The sequence below is a fragment of the Bufo bufo genome, chromosome 11 (genome assembly GCF_905171765.1).
Source record: "Bufo bufo chromosome 11, aBufBuf1.1, whole genome shotgun sequence".
Lineage (NCBI taxonomy): Eukaryota > Metazoa > Chordata > Amphibia > Anura > Bufonidae > Bufo > Bufo bufo.
The window spans coordinates 95,941,927-95,964,252 of NC_053399.1; the positions used below are offsets into that span (position 1 = coordinate 95,941,927).

At 44.0% G+C, this 22,326-nt stretch overlaps 1 protein-coding gene across 3 annotated transcripts in view; it reads right to left on the reverse strand.

Moving 5' to 3' along the window:
• The window catches only part of LOC120981731 (NACHT, LRR and PYD domains-containing protein 3-like), a 190,574-nt gene that overhangs the window by 115,675 nt on the left and 52,573 nt on the right, over nt 1–22,326 (reverse strand). For all 3 annotated transcript variants that reach the window (XM_040411410.1, XM_040411409.1, XM_040411411.1), the window contains 2 exons: nt 20,963–21,133; nt 11,806–11,976 (listed from right to left, as the gene is read on the reverse strand). In XM_040411410.1, the coding sequence (XP_040267344.1) occupies nt 11,806–11,976; nt 20,963–21,133 (342 nt within the window). The remainder of the gene's footprint in view (nt 1–11,805; nt 11,977–20,962; nt 21,134–22,326) is intronic.

Consider the following 22,326-nt stretch of genomic DNA (forward strand, 5'->3'; position numbering starts at 1 on the left):
GAACATGAATGTACAATAGTCATAAAGCTGGAGGAACTTGTGCCAGCGTCATCAGCTGCTGAGAGCTCTCCTTCCTCCATCTATTGTGGCCCTCAGTCTGTGGCTCCTATGGCCTCCATTCTCCTTCCTCCACACCTATTGTGGTCCCTGTGGCCTCCATTCTCCTTTCTCCACAATCTATTGTGGTCCCTGTGGCCTCAATTCTCTTTCCTACACAGTATAGTGGATGTGTTTGGTATTATAGAGCAGTACAGTGTATAGAGGATGTGTTTGGTATTACAGAGCAGTACAGTGCATAGTGGATGTGTTTGGTATTACAGAGCAGTACATTGTATAGTGGATGTGTTTGGCATTACAGAGCAGTACAGTGTATAGTGGATGTGTTTGGTATTACAGAGCAGTACAGTGTATAGTGGATGTGTTTGGTATTACAGAGCAGTACAGTGTATAGTGGATATGTTTGGTATTACAGAGCAGTACAGTGCATAGAGGATGTGTTTGGTATTACAGAACAGTACAGTGTATAAAGGATGTGTTTGGTATTACAGAGTGGTACAGTGTATAGTGGATGTCTTTGGTATTACAGAGCAGTACAGTGTATAGAGGATGTGTTTGGTATTACAGAGCAGTACATTGTATAGTGGATGTGTTTGGTATTACAGAGCAGTACAGTGTATAGAGGATGTGTTTGGTATTACAGAACAGTACAGTATATAGAGGATGTGTTTGGTATTACAGAGCAGTACAGTGTATAGTGGATGTGTTTGGTATTACAGAGCAGTATAGTGGATGTGTTTGGTATTACAGAGCAGTACAGTGTATAGAAAATGTGTTTGGTATTACAGAGCAGTACAGTGTATAGTGGATGTGTTTGGTATTACAGAGCAGTACAGTGTATAGTGGATGTGTTTGGTATTACGGAGCAGTACAGTGTATAGTGGATGTGTTTGGTATTACAGAGCAGTACAGTGTATAGTGGATGTGTCTGGTATTATAGAGCAGTACAGTGTATAGTGGATGTCTGGTATTATAGAGCAGTACAGTGTATAGTGGATGTGTTTGGTATTACAGAGCAGTACAGTGTATAGTGGATGTGTTTGGTATTACAGAGCAGTACAGTGTATAGTGGATGTGTCTGGTATTATAGAGCAGTACAGTGTATAGTGGATGTGTCTGGTATTATAGAGCAGTACAGTGCATAGTGGATGTGTTTGGTATTACAGAGCAGTACAGTGTATAGTGGATGTGTCTGGTATTATAGAGCAGTACAGTGTATAGTGGATGTGTTTGGTATTACAGAGCAGTACAGTGTATAGTGGATGTGTTTGGTATTACAGTGGGCAGGGAAGGGGATTCACGTTTTGAAAAAGGTGTAAATGTAAGACAGCTCAGAAGCTGTCTTACACTTAGGACTGGCGCTGGATGCCCCGAAGTTAAGGAGAGGCCTGCGCCTCATAACTACGACAGATTTACCGCAAGTTTAGGGCTTTATTAATGCTAATAATAGAACCAAGGATTAGGGATTATTCTGGATTACAGTGGTACTATACCTACTATACATGAAAAATGGAAGTTCTTTGCGCACATATTTGATCATACGTGTGTCGGGCCAATCTACCGGCATCAAGGTGGCTTCCACAGATAGGTACCTAACACTAACACGACTGCCTCTCCTGGGCCTACCCTAAGCCTGTTAGGGCGAGCTGCCTGCATGCTAGCTTTATGGATGTGCACCTGTGACTTTGGATGTGCTAGTCTAAATTTTCTTGTAGGGCTTTATTAAAAGGGTTTTCCGGGAATTAAGAAAATTAAAATACTTCAATATTACTCTGTTATAAAAATATATTCCTAAATACCTTTCATTAGTTATAATGGTTCATTTTGTCTGGGGAGCAATCATCAGGAGAAATAAAATGGCCGCCGTCCTATTAGTACACACAGAACCTAATCACACAGCAGGACAGGTTACTTCACAACACTGAGGTAAAGAGCTGCCTCATCCTCCTTTGCTCTGATTGTCAGGGATCATGATCCTGAATACAGATGATAAGATCTTCAGCTGAATCTTTGTGTGAATGGAGTTCATGAGGAGACATGAAGTAAGGAGAGGATGGACAGGACAGACTGTGGTAATGTGGGGCTGTGGTAATGGAGACTGTAAACAAGTGCTGCTGCTCATTACCCACATCCCCACCTCCTCTCTGTACTTCATGTCTCCTCATAAACTCCATTCCTACAGAGATTCATCTGAAGATCATATTAAACTGCATTCAGGATCATAATCCCTGACAAGTAAGAGAGGAAGATGGCGCAGCTTTTTAACTTGTCCTCCTGTGTGATTAGGACAGGTTTTGTGTGGACTAGTAGGATGGCGGCCAATTTATTTTTCCTAATGATTGCTCCCCAACGAGCCATTATAACTAATGAAAGGTATTTGGTAATATATTTTAAATAAAATAATATTTAAGTATTTTCATTTTCTTAATTCCCGGAAAACCCCTTTAAGAAAGGCGTGAAAAATGTCGGTCTTAATAAATTGGCGCCTAAGTGCTCACCTAGCGCCGCTGCCTCTTTAACCTCTTAAGGACATAGGGCGTACAGGTACGCCCTTGTGCCCTGGTACTTAAGGACACAGGGCGTACATGTACGCCCTGTGTATTTTCGATCACCGCCGGGCGGCGGGCGGTGATCGGAACCCCGTGCCTGCTCAAATCATTGAGCAGGCACTTGGGGCAAATGCGCCGGGGGGTCCGGTGACCCCCCCATGTATGCGATCGCAGAAAACCGCAGGTCAATTCAGACCTGCGGTTTTCTGCGTTTCCGGGTTGTTCGGGTCTCTGAAGACCCGATAACCCGGAACAGGATGGTGATGGTGGTGTGATTTCACCCCACCAATCACCATCCAGCGATCCTGAGTGGTGATGGTGACATCACCACTTAGGATCGCTTTCCGATTGGTCTGTGGGCGGTCCGGCGCCAAATTCAAAAGAGGCAGGCGCTCCTCTCCTCCTCCTTTTGTGTTCCGGAGCCGGAGGAGAGAGGAGCTGCCTGCACGTGTGCCCACCATCGTTGCCAGCACCCCCAGGACCCGATCTGTGCCCCCAGGACCCGATCTGTGCCCCAGCACCCCCCATCAGGTACATAGGGACAGCATAGGGAAAGTTTGTTTTAGGCAGGGAAAAAAAAGGGAAAGTTAGTTTCTGAACTTTTCTTACTTTGATTGCATCACCCTAAGTTAGGGTGTCTGGGGTCCACAGCACAGCTGTGTGACCCTAGACCCCCCCAGGGGTGCTGCCACTTGTCCCCCCCCCCCCCCCCCCCCTCCCCCCCCACCTTTTTTGGGGTGCATTTTTTTTTTTTTTTTTTTGTACGCTGATTGTGGCCGGCACTTAGTGTCCGGCCACTGTTAGCGCATCGCACACCCCACCGCTGATCAACTTCGGACAGTTGATCAGCGGTTTTGATTTTTTTCCCCCACATTTTTTGCCCTTTTTTTAGTTAGTTTATTTTATTTTTTTTCTGTTAGTTTTAGGGTGAGTTCGTGAACACCCGTGCCCCCACACACACGCACACAAAATAAAGAGTTACACACACGCACATATACACGCAGACACACACTCCCCTATGGCCCGCCGGACGTTCTCGGCCGAGGAGGCATACGCCCAGCTTGCCTCCGACTCCGAGAGTCCCAGTGAGGATGAGGATGACCCCACATTCCTGTTGTCATCCGCATCCTCCTCATCATCTAGCGATGATGATGAGCCCCCAAGGCGGCGGAGACGCCGCCAGGCGGAGCAAGGGGACCGCCATGTTAGGGACCCTGTGGCCCACACTAGTACGAGCAGCTCTGGGGCTCGTACTGGTTTCCCGGCCCACCAGTTAAATCCACCGGAGCCCCCTTCCGGTGAACTTGTCTGGTGTAGCCCAGAGCGATACGAGCCCGTGATTCCTGATTTTGTAGGCCAATCAGGAATCCAGATTTCCACAGTGGGCTACACTGAATATGACTTTTTTTGTCATTTTTTCAGTGACCCACTGGTAAATCTGATGGTGGAGCAGACGAATCTGTACGCCCAACAGTTCGTCGCTCAACACCCGGGCTCCTTTTTGGCCAGGCCCGGTGGCTGGACGCCGGTCAGTGCAGCCGAAATGAGGATATTTTGGGGCCTCGTGCTGCATATAGGCCTGGTCAAAAAACCCAGTGTCAGGCTGTACTGGAGTGGGGACGTCCTATACCAGGCCCCACTTTACAGTACAGCCATGACACGCTCCCGGTTTGAGGCCATCCGGAAATGTCTGCATTATTCCGATAATGCAGCATGTCCCCCCCGAGGTGATCCTGCCCATGACCGTCTGTATAAGATACGGCCGGTCATCGATCACTTTGGGGCCAAATTCATGGAGGCCTATGTACCTGGAAGGGAGGTCGCGGTTGATGAGTCTCTCATTGCGTTCAAGGGGAGACTCATTTTCCGCCAGTATGTGCCCTCCAAGCGGGCGAGGTATGGCGTGAAGCTATACAAAATTTGTGAGAGTACCTCAGGGTACACTTACAAATTTCGTGTGTACGAGGGGCGAGATTCCCGGATTCAACCCCCAGAATGTCCCCCCACTCTGGGTGTTACCGGGAAACTTGTGTGGGACCTTATGTACCCACTGCTGGATAAGGGTTACCACCTTTACGTGGATAACTTTTATACCAGTATCCCCTTGTTCCAGTCCCTTGCCGCCAGATCCACGTCCGCTTGTGGGACCGTGCGGAAAAATCAACGCGGCCTCCCTGCCCACCCCCTCCAGGTACCTATCCCCAGGGGTGAGACCCGTGCCCTTACCACTGGAAACCTGTTGCTGGTCAGGTATAAGGACAAGAGGGATGTCCTTATGCTGTCCACAATTCATGGTAACGGCATCACCCCTGTCCCTGTGCGAGGTACCGCGGCAACGGTCCTCAAGCCCGATTGTATCGTCGCCTACAATCGGTATATGGGAGGAGTTGATCTCTCGGATCAAGTCCTCAAGCCATATAATGCCATGCGCAAAACCCGGGCATGGTACAAAAAAGTTGCGGTCTACTTGGTGCAGGTTGCCATGTACAACTCTTTTGTACTATCCCGAAGCGCTGGCAGCACAGGGACATTCCTCCAGTTCTATGAGGCAGTCCTCAAGGCCCTGATCTTTTCGGACCGGGAAAGAGCAGGCCGGAGTACCTCGGGAACTGTAGGTGCCCGGATCGTCCCTGGCCAACACTTTCCAGGTGTGGTCCCCCATACTGGAAAGAAGGGACGAACCCAAAAAAAGTGCAGAGTGTGTCGCAGGAGGGGGATACGGAAGGACACGACTACTCAGTGCGACACGTGCCCCGATCATCCGGGCCTCTGCATTGACGGTTGCTTCAGGGAGTATCACACTTCCATGGAGTACTAAATTTATATCCCAATTTAGCACTGACATCGGATAAAAAAAAAATGGTTCTCAGACCTGAGACACCCAAAAAAACTAAAATAATTTATTAAAAGTAGACATATTAGGTATCGCCGCGTCGGTAATAATCTCCTCTATAAAACTACCCCATGACCAACCCCCCCAGATTAACACGGTCAAGAAAAAAAAAAAAAAAAAGGTGCAAAAAAAGTTTTTTTTTGTCACCTTACATAATAAAAAGTTTAATAGCAAGCGATCAAAAAGTCATATAGCCCCCAAAATAGTGCCAATAAAACCGTCCGCTCCTCCCGCAAAAAATGAGCCCCCACATGAGATAATTGGATAAAAAAAATAAAAATAAAATGACCCTTAGACTTTAGAGATACCCAAAAAAAAGATTTGTATCAAAAAAGATAATATAGTCAAAAACCTAAATAATTGTAAAAAAAGTAGACTTATTAGGTATTGCCGCGTCCGTAAGAATCTCCTCTATAAAAATATCCCATGACCTAACCCCCCAGATTAACACGGTTAAAAAAAAAAAAAAAACGGTGCCAAAACCGCTATTTTTGGCACTTTTCCATTTCAATCCGTTTTTTCCTGTAACAAAACAAGGGTTAACAACCAAACAAAACTTAATATTTATTACCCTGATACTGCAGTTTACAGAAACACCACATTTGTGGTCGTAAACTGCTGTATCAGTAAAAGGGAGGCCGCAAAAGGAAAGGACCGACATGGTTTCTGGAAGGCCGATTTTGATGGCCTTTTTTATTGACACCATGTCCCTTTTGAAGCCCCCCTGATGCACTCTAGAGTAAAAACTCCCCAAAACTGACCCCATCTAAGAAACTACACCCCTCAAGGTATTCAAAACTGATTATACAAACTTTATTAACCCTTTAGGTGTTCCTCAACAGTTAATGGCAAATGGAGATGAAATTTCAGAATTAAAATTTTTGGTAACCTTGCCTCACAAAAATGTAATATAGAGCAACCAAAAATCATATTTACCCTAAAAATAGTCCCCAAAAAAATGCCACCTTATCCCGTAGTTTCCAAAATGGGGTCACTTTTAGGGAGTTTCTACTCCAGGGGTGCATCAGAGGGGTTGAAACAGGACACAGTGTAAATAAACCGGTCCATAAAAATCAGCCCTCCAAAAACCAAACGGCGCACCTTTCACTCTACGCCCCGCTGTGTGGCCGTACATTAGTTTACGGCCACATATTGGGTGTTTCTGTAAACGGCAGAGTCAGGGCAATAAAGATACAGTCTTGTTTGGCTGTTAACCCTTGCTTTGTTAGTGGAAAAAATGGGTTAAAATGGAAAATAAGGCAAAAAAATGAAATTTTAAAATTTCATCCCCATTTGCCAATAACTCTTGTGCAACACCTAAAGGGTTAACGACGTATGTAAAATCAGTTTTGAATACCTTGAGGGGTGTAGTTTCTTAGATGGGGTCACTTTTAGGGAGTTTCTACTCTAGGGGTGCATCAGGGGGGCTTCAAATGGGACATGGTGTAAATAAACCAGTCCATAAAAATCAGCCCTCCAAAAACCAAACGGCGCACCTTTCACTCTACGCCCCGCTGTGTGGCCGTACAGTAGTTTACGGCCACATATTGGGTGTTTCTGTAAACGGCAGAGTCAGGGCAATAAAGATACAGTCTTGTTTGGCTGTTAACCCTTGCTTTGTTAGTGGAAAAAATGGGTTAAAATGGAAAATTAGACAAAAAAATGAAATTCTCAAATTTCATCCCCATTTGCCAATAACTCTTGTGCAACACCTAAAGGGTTAACGACGTATGTAAAATCAGTTTTGAATACCTTGAGGGGTGTAGTTTCTTAGATGGGGTCACTTTTAGGGAGTTTCTACTCTAGGGGTGCATCAGGGGGGCTTCAAATGGGACATGGTGTAAATAAACCAGTCCATAAAAATCAGCCCTCCAAAAACCAAACGGCGCACCTTTCACTCTACGCCCCGCTGTGTGGCCGTACATTAGTTTACGGCCACATATTGGGTGTTTCTGTAAACGGCAGAGTCAGGGCAATAAAGATACAGTCTTGTTTGGCTGTTAACCCTTGCTTTGTTAGTGGAAAAAATGGGTTAAAATGGAAAATAAGGCAAAAAAATGAAATTTTAAAATTTCATCCCCATTTGCCAATAACTCTTGTGCAACACCTAAAGGGTTAACGACGTATGTAAAATCAGTTTTGAATACCTTGAGGGGTGTAGTTTCTTAGATGGGGTCACTTTTAGGGAGTTTCTACTCTAGGGGTGCATCAGGGGGCTTCAAATGGGACATGGTGTAAATAAACCAGTCCATAAAAATCAGCCCTCCAAAAACCAAACGGCGCACCTTTCCCTCTACGCCCCGCTGTGTGGCCGTACAGTAGTTTACGGCCACATATTGGGTGTTTCTGTAAACGGCAGAGTCAGGGCAATAAAGATACAGTCTTGTTTGGCTGTTAACCCTTGCTTTGTTAGTGGAAAAAATGGGTTAAAATGGAAAATTAGACAAAAAAATTAAATTCTCAAATTTCATCCCCATTTGCCAATAACTCTTGTGCAACACCTAAAGGGTTAACGACGTATGTAAAATCAGTTTTGAATACCTTGAGGGGTGTAGTTTCTTAGATGGGGTGATTTTTGGGTGGTTTCTATTATGTAAGCCTCGCAAAGTGACTTCAGACCTGAACTGGTCCCTAAAAATTTAGTTTTTGTAAATTTCTGAAAAATTTCAAGATTTGCTTCTAAACTTCTAAGCCTTATAACATCCCCAAAAAATAAAATATCATTCCCAAAACAATTCTAACATGAAGTAGACATATGGGGAATGTAAAGTCATCAGAATTTTTGGGGGTATTACTATGTATTACAGAAGTAGAGAAACTGAAACTTTGAAATTTGCTAAATTTTTCCAAATTTTTGTTAAATTAGGTATTTTTTGGTGCAAAAAAAAATAATTTTTTGACTTCATTTTACCACTGTCATGAAGTACAATATGTGACGAAAAAACAATCTCAGAACGGCCTGGATAAGTCAAAGTGTTTTAAAGTTATCAGCACTTAAAGGGACTCTGGTCAGATTTGCAAAAAATGGCCTGGTCCTAAGGTGTAAAAAGGCTGTGTCCTTAAGGGGTTAAGCACCTGATAGGCAGGGTGTCGGGGGTGCCCCCACCAGTCAGATATTGTTCCTGAGGACAAGCCATCAATATCAAAGTCCCAGAGAAGCCATTTACAATGTAGATACTTTTCAGCAGTTCTCTCCTATGACCGGGACCACATCACTGAAAGTCAGACAAACTGTATTTGACAATTTATAAAAGACACCCTTTTAGTAAGAAAAAATCTTGCTAAAACAGCAGTCAGGGAGATCCAGCATGGCCAGACCCCTGACTGCTTCATTAGTGATCAGGCAGAGCGCACATACAGATCGCCCTGATCAGTGATGCCCAATCGATACTTTTAGACCCAGATCGATACCACACCGGGTCTTACTATTTAACGATACTAGGCTGCGCTGCTATCTGTTAGAGAACATGGCGCTCTGCTCTCAGCGCGCACCGTGTTCTACTCAGCATCACAGTGGAGAAGGAGGGACTCTCTCTCTCCCTTCCTCCTGTGACGCCACTGCCCCCAATGAGGTCATTGTACTAAGGATGAGGGGAGGGGCTGCGGTCAATGCGCAAAAAATGAATGTAATTAACACATTAATTTAAGTGTAGGCAGCGGGTGCCGGTATCACATACCCGGCCCTCTATGACAGGGCATGCGGTCCGCCGAACCGCAGCAATTAACCCCTCAGGTGTGGCCCTGGTATTGAGGCCGGGTATGTGATACTGCCGCCGGCACCGGCTGCCTACACTTGAATTAATGTGTTAATTACATTCATTGGTGGCGCAGTGTGCCCCCCCTTGTATTATAAATTATAACCATTGGTGGTGCAGTGCGCTTGTCCCCTCCCCATTTCCCCCAGTATTAAAATCATTGGTGGCGCAGTGGCCACAGGACCCCCCCCATTGTTATATTCATTGGTGGCAGTGGCCATAGGATCCCCTCCCCTCCTCTTCATTGGTGGCAGTGACAGTTCTGATCGGAGCCCCAACAATGTAATCGCGGGACTCCAATCGGTTACCATGGCAGCCAGGACACTACTGAAGCCCTCCATGGTAAGCTCCCTGCTGCCATGTGCACAAAGCCCAGGGCAGCAGGGAGAGTGTAAGATCCTATTCACTGTAATAGATCTCTATCAGGGTGAATAGGACAAGGGTTCTAGCCCTAAGGGGGTAATAGTTATTAAATAAAAAGTATAAAAATAAAAAAAACACCAAAATATTAAGTTTAAATCCCCCTCTTTCCCAATTTTATATATAAAATTTATAAACAAAAAATAAATAAACATATTACATATTGCCACGACCGAAAAAGTGCAAACAATTAAAATATAAAAAAATATCTCCTATGCAGTGAACGTTGTAACTGAAAAAAAAAAAATCAAAACTGCATGTTTCGGCATTTTTAGTCACCTTCTCCCCCCAAAAAATAGGATAGGACTGTTCTATTATGGGCCGGACGATCCATAAAATGCGGAATGCACGCGGCTTTTTTGGTGTTTTTTTTTGCATGGTATCGGATGGTATAGAGTATCGCAATGCTTTTTTATGGTGTTGAAATTTAATACAAATTTTTATATCGGGACAACCCTAGTCAGCAGTTTATCTCATAGACATAACAATAGTGCTGAGCATAAAATAGAATAAAATCAATGTACAGTCGTGGCCAAAAGTTTTGAGAATGACACAAATATTCGTTTTCACAAAGTTTGCTGCTAAACTGCTTTTAGATCTTTGTTTCAGTTGTTTCTGTGATGTAGTGAAATATAATTACACGCACTTCATACGTTTCAAAGGCTTTTATCGACAATTACATGACATTGATGCAAAGAGTCAGTATTTGCAGTGTTGGCCCTTCTTTTTCAGGACCTATGCAATCCGACTGCGCATGCCCTCAATCAACATCTGGGCCAATTCCTGACTGATAGCAACCCATTCTTTCATAATCACTTCTTGGAGTTTGTCAGAATTAGTGGGTTTTTGTTTGTCCACCCGCCTCTTGTGGATTGACCACAAGTTCTCAATGGGATTAAGATCTGGGGAGTTTCCAGGCCATGGACCCAAAATGTCAACGTTTTGGTCCCCGAGCCACTTAGTTATCACTTTTGCCTTATGGCACGGTGCTCCATCGTGCTGGAAAATGCATTGTTCTTCACCAAACTGTTGTTGGATTGTTGGAAGAAGTTGCTGTTGGAGGGTGTTTTGGTGCCATTCTTTATTCATGGCTGTGTTTTTGGGCAAAATTGTGAGTGAGCACACTCCCTTGGATGAGAAGCAACCCCACACATGAATGGTCTCAGGATGCTTTACTGTTGGCATGACACAGGACTGATGGTAGCGCTCACCTTTTCTTCTCCGGACAAGTCTTTTTCCTGATGCCCCAAACAATCGGAAAGAGGCTTCATCGGAGAATATGACTTTGCCCCAGTCCTCAGCAGTCCATTCACCATACTTTCTGCAGAAGATCAATCTGTCCCTGATGTTTATTTTGGAGAGAAGTGGCTTCTTTGCTGCCCTTCTTGACACCAGGCCATCTTCCAAAAGTCTTGGCCTCACTGTGCGTGCAGATGCGCTCACACCTGCCTGCTGCCATTCCTGAGCAAGCTCTGCACTGGTGGCACTCCGATCCCGCAGCTGAATCCTCTTTAGGAGACGATCCTGGCGCTTGCTGGACTTTCCTGGACGCCCTGAAGCCTTCTTAACAAGAATTGAACCTCTTTCTTTGAAGTTCTTGATGATCCTATAAATTATTGATTGAGGTGCAATCTTAGTAGCCACAATATCCTTGCCTGTGAAGCCATTTTTATGCTACGTAATGATGGCTGCACGCGTTTCTTTGCAGGTCACCATGGTTAACAATGGAAGAACAATGATTTCAAGCATCACCCTCCTTTTAACAGGTCAAGTCTGCCATTTTAACCCAATCAGCCTGACATAATGATCTCCAGCCTTGTGCTCGTCAACATTCTCACCTGAGTTAACAAGACGATTACTGAAATGATCTCAGCAGGTCCTTTAATGACAGCAATGAAATGCAGTGGAAAGGTTTTTTTGGGATTAAGTTAATTTTCATGGCAAAGAAGGACTATGCAATTCATCTGATCACTCTTCATAACATTCTGGAGTAGATGCAAATTGCTATTATAAAAACTTAAGCAGCAACTTTTCCAATTTTCTATATTTATGTAATTCTCAAAACTTTTGGCCACGACTGTATACCTTGTGCCCCACATGTCTCAGTCCTGTACACATCTCTTATACTCACTGTAATGTCTCTATCCTGCAGGCCGGACTGGACAGAGCCTCCATCAAGTCACTGAAGTGAGGACCAGACAGACGGTTTTTAGACAGGTCAAGTATCTTCAGGGACGGGTTATTCCTTATTACAGATGCCAAATGGATGCAGGAAGTGTCTGGTAGTTCATTATCAGCCAAACTGTAAGAATAAGAAGATGAGATGTGGGTGAGGCGTCCACAGAGCGTTAGTATAAAACCTGTACATTGTGACTGTGGAGAGAAAATGTCCCCGGCTGTTAGTAAACTCCATAAATGTCATCACTAGAAGCCGCCTCTTGTGTGTGGTGGATGTCAGGAATGGCGGCAGCTATATGATATGTCCATGTCCTAGAAATCCAGAACCCCTGAGGAATGTCCTCACTTTATGGCATGTTCACATGTGACTAGGGTTGCCAACCGACCGGTAACTCACCAGCTAACCGGCCGGTAACTCCCCTGCTGATAGCAGTAATTTTTTTCTATCGCCAATAATAATTGCCGGTATTTTCTTGTATGGACTGGTCCTAATGAATGCTTCCATTGTGGAGCGCTCATTAGTACAACCTTTAACTCCCGCCCCTCCCCCACTTGTGTTAACAAAAAAGAACCCGCCTTCTCCATTTGATGGCGCCGCTGTGAACACTCGCTGCTCACTGGACCTGTGTAACGTCATAGTGGAGGAACGCAGGTCCGGTCCTGAGCTTCCAGTGCAGCGAGTGTTCACAGTGCCGCCATCAAATGGAGGAGGCGAGTTCTTTTCTTTTTTTTTTTTGCGCAAGCAGAGAGGGGACATTAGTAATTCTGGGGGTCACTTTTGGGGTCACTAATCGGGGTATTAATACTGGGGGCACTAATGGGGGCATTATTAATTCTGGGAGGTACTAATGGGGGCATTAATATAACTAGGGGCAGTAACTGAGGCATTAATATTTTTGGTGGGCACTAATGGGGGCATTACTATTACTGGGGGGTACTAATGGGGGCATTTTTAATACTGGGAGCCACATTATGACATAGCGACTTAACACCTGTGTTAAGCCACGTGCAGACACCGGACCGCAGGGGCAATATGTGTGAGTTATGGTGGGCCGATGGGGGTAGTAGTAGTTTTACTCACAGATAGCAGAGCTCCCTGGGCCGGTGTGCAGTGAATGGAAGGACAGCACAATTTCCTTTGGGGCAAACTCTGTTGTGCAGGGACTCCCGCCAGATGGTGGTTGAGGTGCCCTTGGTGGAATGGTTTTTTAGGTGCCGTGGAGGCAGGGTCCCTGGTGTTCGTGATGCCAGCACCGTAAGGTGCAAATAGGTGATATGTTGGCACAATAAAGAGACCAGTTCTCTTAAGAAATTCCCAATACTTTACTGAAGCTGATCCAAAGGTCATCAATGTGCGCAAAAGTCATTTACAGCAAGGCGGCTTCTACAATGGGTCAGGTTGTTGTGCTTTTTCATAAGTGTATAAAACATTTATCTAAATATCATAATATAGTGGATTTGATCAGACCTATAAGAGGCCATATTGCTATATGTATGAATTTTAAAGATGGCCGAGAGAGGGTCATGGAAAGGACGCTGTTAGTAAGATTTCTTCTCATGGATGTACCAGTCTGAAAAGAGGCCATCTTGACTCTTTATGGATTTATGACAGGAGATAAGGATGTTCTCTAGAAGCAGCTGGTGCTAATTACCTCTACAGTTTGGTATTTATTAATGAAGCAGAAAATATGTGATATCTATACACTCTTAAAATCAACCTTAGTTTTGTACAAGAAAATCAATAAGACATATGTATAATTTTATATTGTTACGTATTCTTAAAGACGTTTATGTATTTGTTATCATATATATTTCTCAATAGGAACACATATATTCCTATTATATTATGAAAACAGTTTAAGTCTGGACTTTGTTAATGAGTATCTGTAAAGATGTGTTATTTTAACTAACCATCAAATACCCGTTGGTGTAGCAGAGGAGGCACAGATATCTCTGTGAGAAAACAAGGCTCATCATATTATCTAGAACATAAATTTGGGAGTATGGGAAACATTCAATTGGTGCCCAAGCGTCTGTGTTTTAATTGGTATACGTATCAAAATTAATCCCTAAGCTCTAATTTAAGGTTCCAAAGGTCATGTGTATAGAATGTGAGATAAAGTCATGCTTGGATATTTACCCCTTAATAGAATGATACTAATAGCTTAGGTAATAGTGTCACCTAGGGGTAAATGAGTAACATTACACCAACAGCAGAAGTGCATTTAGGGTAATATAATGACATCACAGTCCTTATCATATGTACACGCCTAGCCGACAATGATTGGAAAACTCCAAACTAGGAAAGTGTGTCTAACTGATATTTAGCAAACTCCCCTGTGTTGGCGGATGTATAGTTGTTAAAAGTGCTACATCAAGAATGCATATTACTGAATAAAAGACCGAAATATTGATTTCAGAGGTAACTCTCCGACTGGAATAATTTCATTCCATAGTCAATACCAGGCTTGATAATTTATAAATTGTGTGACCATGCTACACGATTATCCGCGATTTTTCATGGTTTGTGCAGAGCAAGGGTTCGTATCTATCCTTTAACATTATTAAGTTTTTATATCTAAAAATTGTGGTAGAGACGGACTGTATTATATTCTTCTGTCTGAGAGGTACTGTGTACACACTGGTATTTGTGTTGGTGCCATCTAGTGGCAAATTTTGGGTACTGCATATCACTGTGTATCATTGCAGAATTTTTAATTTCACATTGATTAATCTTTGATTGTATTTTAAATTATTGTATATAAATCATTCATATTTGTGCATAGATGCTTGTACCTTGCTTTACTGATTGCACAATATAATTAAATAACCGATCAAACTCTTTTTGAGGTGTTATATATGTCCACCTCGAGGATCAATAATCATTTGACATTTTTTCTTTGATCCTTTCTTTTATATAAAGCCTTTTGCTTTATATCCCCAACAAGGTTAGTTCCCAAAAGTTGCATAAGGGGTTGTTTTCCTCTATAACAATCAATCCCTTGTTTCTTCAGGCTGGAGGGATGCAATCTCTCTGCTGTACTGTATAGTCATATACTTCTGTATCCTCTAGGAATACTATCTCCTGATAGGTGGCCTTTCTGTCTTTGGTTATAGTGGGCAGCAGGTAGGTTAGAATCTCTCCACCAGATGCAGAGGAGGCTAGAGCCTAATAAACGACAATTACCTTCCTCACCAATATTCTCACTCGCTCTCTGGGTTGCCTGGATCTCCTGTAATCTTTTCATTCTATGGGCTGGTACATGGAACTAACTCTGGCGTTTTGATAACTCTCCACAATGGCTGCTGAGGTGCAGCTTTTCCTTAGACTTCACACTCTCCTCCTCCTTCTCTGAGAGCAGGGCAGAGTCAGCCTTGGGAGGTTTGTTAGAACCTCCCCCTCCCTGTGCAACTTTATGGGAACTCAGGCACAAGCACAGTTTCATAAAACAAAATAACAATATTAAAGGGTTTCTGCAGTTCTTTTAAACTGATGATCTATACTCTGGACAGATCATCAGCACCTGGGACTTTCACCGATCAGCTGATTGAGAAAGTAGCGGCACTGGCAGTAGCGCAGTGGCCTTCTCACTGTTTCCCTCAGGCCCAGTGACGTCACGACTAGTATCACTGGCCTGGTCGGGGCTAAGCTACATTCAAGTGAACAGAGCTTAGCCCCGCCCAGGCCAGTGATACTAGTCGTGACGTCACTAGGCCTGAGGGAAACAGAGAGAAGGCCGCGGTACCCCTAGAGCGCCAATGCCTTCTTAAACAGCTGATCGGCAGGAGTCCCGGGTGTCGGACTCCGGCAGATCAGATGATGATGATCAATCCAGAGGATAGATCACCAGTTTAAAAGAACGTCAGAACCCATTTAAGCAGTGTGTTTCAGGACACTGCACACGCCCCCACAACCACACCCCCTTTGGGGTGTGACTTAACTTAGCCGGTATTTTTTGTTGGGAAGGGAGGCAACCCTACATGTGGCACTGGCCTTAGAAGCAGAATATAGGAGATGCAGTGGAAGTGACATGGATAGTGAAACAGAGCTGAGTGTGTTAGCCCAGAAGACACAGTGACTGGTGATGGCAGATCTCATATTACTAATGGTGGTCCTGCTGTCATATTCTATGTAGACATATCCTGGTGCCGCACACTACAGGGTCAGGGAAGATGATTTATAATGTGGCGTTACGAGCAGGGTTGCCAACTGTCTAGACAGTTCTGGACAGTCTGTAAAAATAGGCACAATTTTTCCTGTCTGTGAAATTAAAATAGTTCCGTGATTTCTTTTTAGTTTGGTGGTATTTGACTAGATTATTTTGGTGGTAATTAAATTAAAATTAATTAACTAAATTAATAATAAAGTAATTAAAATAGAGCATCTTTGGGATGTGGTGGAACGGGAGCTTCGTGCCCTGGATGTGCATCCCTCAAATCTCCATCAACTGCAAGATGCTATCCTATCAATATGGGCCAACATTTCTAAAGAATGCTATCAGCACCTTGTGGAATCAATGCCACGTAGAATTAAGGCAGTTCTGAAGGCAAAAGGGGGTCCAACACCATATTAGTATGGTGGCACTAATAATTCTTTAGGTGAGTGTATATATATATACACACACACATACATACTACAGAGGACAGTATACTGTAGATATATACTACAGAGGACAGTATACTGTAGATATATACTACAGAGGACAGTATATTGTATATATACTACAGAGGACAGTATACTGTATATATAGAGGACATTAAAACTGCAAGGAGGACTATAGGAGGCATTATAACTGCTAGGAGCCCTATAGGGGCAATATAACTGCTGGGAGCACTATAAGGGGCATTATAACTACTGGGAGCACTATAGGGGGGCATTATAAGTACTGGGAGCACTATAGGGTGCATTATAACTACTGGGAGCACTATAGGGGGCATTATAAGTACTGGGAGCACTATAGGGTGCATTATAACTACTGGGAGCACTATAGGGGGCATTATAACTACTGGGAGCACTATAGGGGGCATTATAACTACTGGGAGCACTATAGGGGGCATTATAACTACTTGAAGCACTATAGAAGGCATAACACCTGGGAGCAGTATAGGGGATATTATAACTACTGGGAGCAGTATAGGGGGGGCATTATAACTACTGGTAGCACAATAGAAGGCATTTTAACTACTGGGAGAACTATAGGAAGCATTATAACTACTGGGGCACCATAGGAGGCATTATAACTAATGGGGTCACTATAGGGGGTATTATAACTACTGGGGCATTATAACTACTGGGGGCATTATAACTACTGGAAGCACTATAGGGGGTATTATAATTAATGGGGCACTAGAGAAAGCATTATAACTACTGGGGGCACTATAGGAGGCATTATAACTACTAGGAGCATTATAGTGGGCATTATACAGTCAGGTCCATAAATATTGGGACATTGACACAATTCTATGTTTTTTGGCTCTATACACCACCACAATGAATTTGAAATGAAACGAACAAGATGTGCTTTAACTGCAGATTGTCAGCTATAATTTGAGAGTATTTACATCCAAATCAGGTGAACGGTGCAGGAATTACAACAGTTTGCATATGTGCCTCCCACTTGTTAAGGGACCAAAAGTAATGGGACAATTGGCTTCTCAGCTGTTCCATGGCCAGGTGTGTGTTATTCCCTCATTATCCCAATTACAATGAGCAGATAAAAGGTCCAGAGTTAATTTCCAGTCTGCTATTTGCATTTGGAATCTGTTGCTGTCAACTCTCAAGATGAGATCCAAAGAGCTGTCACTATCAGTGAAGCAAGCCATCATTAGGCTGAAAAAACAAAACAAACCCATCAGAGAGATAGCAAAAACATTAGGCGTGGCCAAAACAACTGTTTAGAACATTCTTAAAAAGAAGGAACGCACCGGTGAGCTCAGCAACACCAAAAGACCCGGAAGACCACAGAAAACAACCTGTGGTGGATGACCGAAGAATTATTTCCCTGATGAAGAAAACACCCTTCACAACAGTTGGCCAGATCAAGAACACTCTCCAGGAGGTAGGTGTATGTGTGTCAAAGTCAACAATGAAGACAAGACTTCACCAGAGCGTTCACCACAAGATGTAAACCATTGGTGAGCCTCAAAAACAGGAAGGCCAGATTAGAGTTTGCCAAACGACATCTAAAAAAGCCTTCACAGTTCTGGAACAACATCCTATGGACAGATGAGACCAAGATCAACTTGTACCAGAGTGATGGGAAGAGAAGAGTATGGAGAAGGAAAGGAACTGCTCATGATCCTAAGCATACCACCTCATCAGTGAAGCATGGTGGTGGTAGTGTCATGGCGTGGGCATGTATGGCTGCCAACGGAACTGGTTTTCTTTTATTTATTGATGATGTGACTGCTGACAAAAGCAGCAGGATGAATTCTGAAGTGTTTCGGGCAATATTATCTGCTCATATTCAGCCCAATGCTTCAGAACTCATTGGACGGCTCTTCACAGTGCAGATGGACAATGACCCAAAGCATACTGCAAAAGCAACCAAAGAGTTTTTTAAGGGAAAGAAGTGGAATGTTCTGCAATGGCCGAGTCAATCACCGGACCTGAATCCGATTGAGCATTTCACTTGCTGAAGACAAAACTGAAGGGAAAATGCCCCAAGAACAAGCAGGAACTGAAGACAGCTGCAGTAGAGGCCGGGCAGAGCATCACCAGGGATGAAACCCAGCGTCTGGTGATGTCTATGCGTTCCAGACTTCAGGCTGTAATTGACTGCAAAGGATTTGCAACCAAGTATTAAAAAGTGAAAGTTTGATTTATGATTATTATTCTGTCCCATTAATTTTGGTTCCTTAACTAGTGGGAGGCACATATGTAAACTGCTGTAATTCCTGCACCGTTCACCTGATTTGGATGTAAATACCCTCAATAAAGCTGACAGTCTGCAGGTAAAGCACATCTTGTTTGTTTCATTTCAAATCCATTGTGGTGGTGTATAGAGCCAAAAATGTTAGAATTGTGTCCATGTCCCAATATTTATGGACCTGACTAACTACTGAGAGTCCTATAAGGGGTATTTTACCTACTGCAAGCAATATAGAGAACATTATAACTACTGGGAGCCCTATAAGGGGCAATATAACTATTGAGAGCATAACAGGGGGCATTAGAACTACTAGGGGAACGTTAGGGAGCTTTATCACCACTGGGACACTGTTGGGTATTATTAGTACTGGGGACTCTGTGGGGGCATTATTATTGGGCAAAGTATGGACTAGGGTTGTCAAGATACCAACATTTTTATTCAATTTCAATACCATAAAAAAAGTATTGTGATAATCGATACCATGCGGAAAAAAAATAAAAACACAAAAAAGCCGTGTGCATTCCGCATTTTATGGAACTTCTGACTCATAATAGAACAGTCCTATCCTATTTTTCGGGGGGAAAAGGTGACTAAAAAATAGCAAATTGCTTGTTTTTTTATTTTTTTTTCTAATGTTTTAATAGTTCAGACTTTTCAGATGTGGCGGTACCTAATATGTTTCTATTTTTGTTTTGTTTTATATTTTTTCATGAAAATTGGGAAAGGGGGTGATTTAAACTTTCAATATTTTGGTGGGGGAAGGGGGTTTAAACTTTTTTTTTTTTTTTACATTAACCTCCTTAGGGCGCTAGAACCCCTGTCCTATTCACCCTGATAGAGCTTTTTTAGGGTGAATAGGACTTTACAGTCTCCCTGCTGCGCTGTGCTTTGTGCACACGGCAGCAGGGAGCTTACCATGGTGGACTTCAGTAGCGTCCTGGCTGCCATGGTAACCGCTCGGAGTCCCGCAATTACACTGCTGGGGCTCCGATCAGAAGCTGCCACTGTGCTGCTTAGGAGAACACGGTGCGTTGCTAAGGGCGGTGCTTGCCATGTTCTCTGATACTAGGCATTGCAGTAGCGCAGCCTAGTATCGGAAAATATCGAATCCCGGTATCGTATCGATCCGGGTACAAAAGTATTGATTGGATATTGAAAATTTGATAACCGGTGCAACCCTAGTATGGGGGCATTACTTACAACAGGGGCACTCTCAAGGAGCATTATCAATGTAGGGGGTACTATTACTAATGAGAGCACCAGGAGAAAGAATTGTTACTATTGGTGGGACCTTTGGGAGCATTTGTGGACTATCTGTTTGGCACTGTTATTTTTGCAGCATAGTATGTGAGGGCATTGGAGGCAGCAGCAGGAGAACATAACAACAAGGTCACTGGATGTAAGAGGCACGAGGTGCTGTATCCTATTGTTCATATATGCCGTCAACCACTGGGGCTTGGTCCCCAAATCTTTTGACATCGGCCCAATCAGCAGACTCTCTATAAAGGACCGACAGGGGCAGATTTATCAGTAATGTGGAGAGAAGATGATAAATCTGCTGCAGATTGTGACACTTTCATCTGGAGGCTGCAGGTTATAGAATGGATTTACCACAACTGATGCCACAGAAGACACTTATTATATACAGATTGTGGCGTCTGTCACAGCTGGACCTGGTGCATTCGTCAGACATTAGTGGTTGATGTCAGGCTCGGACTGGCCCACAGGGGTACAGGTGAATCCCCCGGTGGGCCCCTAGTCTCCCACCCCCTGCACAAGTGGCACATAGCACAGTAGACTGCATTACATACATATATTTAATGTAAAGCCCCTCAAACAGCCCATGTTCATATAAAACACCTCACCTGATAGATTATTAAAGAAACGATCAGAGCTGAGATGACTTCTAGTCATAGAGGAAAGCCACCAGTGTCATATTCTCCCCAGGACCCTCACTTCTCAGAGTTGCTGCAGGGGCCCCCATATTCAATCATCTGGTAGCATCTTGCTGCAGTGTGAGCAGGTAATATTTGATGTATCCGTACAGTGGGCCCCAAAAACACATTTTACTGGTTAGCCCTAGGCACCCCAGTCCGACACTGGAGACGTCACATATCAAGGAGAGGCCAGCAGTTTATCTCATAGACATAACAATGGTGCGGAGCATAAAATAGAATAAACTCCATGTATAACTTGTGCCCCACATGTCTCAGTCCTGTACACATCTCTTATACTCACTATAAATCCTCTATCCTGCAGGCCGGACTGGACAGAGCCTCCATCAAGTCACTGAAGTGAGGACCAGACAGACGGTTCTGTGACAGGTCAAGTATCTTCAGGGACGGGTTATTCCTTATTCCAGATGCCAACTGGATGCAGGAAGTGTCTGGTAGAGAATTATCAGCCAATCTGTAAGAATAAGAAGATGAGATGTGGGTGAGGCGTCCACAGAGCGTTAGTATAAAATCTGTAGATTGTGACTGTGGAGAGAAAATGTCCCCGGCTGTTAGTAAAATCCATAAATGTCATCACTAGAAGCCGCCTCTTGTGTGTGGTGGATGTCAGGAATGGCGGCAGCTATATGATATGTCCATGTCCTAGAAATCCAGAACCCTGAGGAATGTCCTGACTTTATGGCATGTCATAAATCAGTGATGATGGCAGCACATGAATGTACAAGAGTCATAAAGCTGGAGGAACTTGTGTCAGCGTCATCAGCTGCTGAGAGCTCTCCTTCCTCCATCTATTGTGTCCCTCAGTCTGTGGCCTCCATTCTCCTTCCTCCACAATCTATTGTGGCCTTCATTCTCCACCATCTGTTGTGGTCCCTATAGACTCCATTCTCCTTCCACCATCTACTGTGGTCCCTGTGGCCTCCATTCTCCTTCCTCCACATCTATTATGGCCTTCAGTCTCTGGCCTTCACTCTCCTTCTTCCACCATCTATTGTGGCCCTCAGTCTGTGCCCCCCATTCTCCTCCTTCCATATCTATTATGGCCCTCAGTCTGTGGCACATGTGGCCTCCATTCTCCTTCCTCCACCATCTATTCTGGCCCCCTTTATCCTCCTCACATTACTACAGGACACATGTGGCTCTGCCCTCGCTCAGTCAGTTATTTGGGGGATGGATTATTAGCAGACATTACACTACATTCAGGGTTTCTCTGGATTCTGCTGGTATTGATTATTACTTATTGATAACGAGCAGTAATCGTCTCCATTCTGAGTAAATTACAGCCGGGGTCATCAGTAATAATACCGCCATACAGCTGTAATGTAGCACAGGCAGAGATAAGCGCTCTATGGCGGTAAGGGCTCATGTACATATTACAGCTCTGTATAACCTGGGAGTCGCTCAGACCCATAATCCGCCCCATAGAAGCAGATGTGTCCTTCCTGTCCCTCCAGATGTCTCTCAGGACATAGGACACCTCCTCCATGTGGAGGCACAATGCAGGTTCTGATAAGGTCAGTCCTAGAACACTTACCTGTGTGTTATCCGGGGAGAGGGTCACTGCTCCCATTATGTGTTATACAGCGGGGGGGGGGGGGGGGGGGGGGGCAGGTATTAGTGATAGCGCTGCTCTTCTCAGACATGACA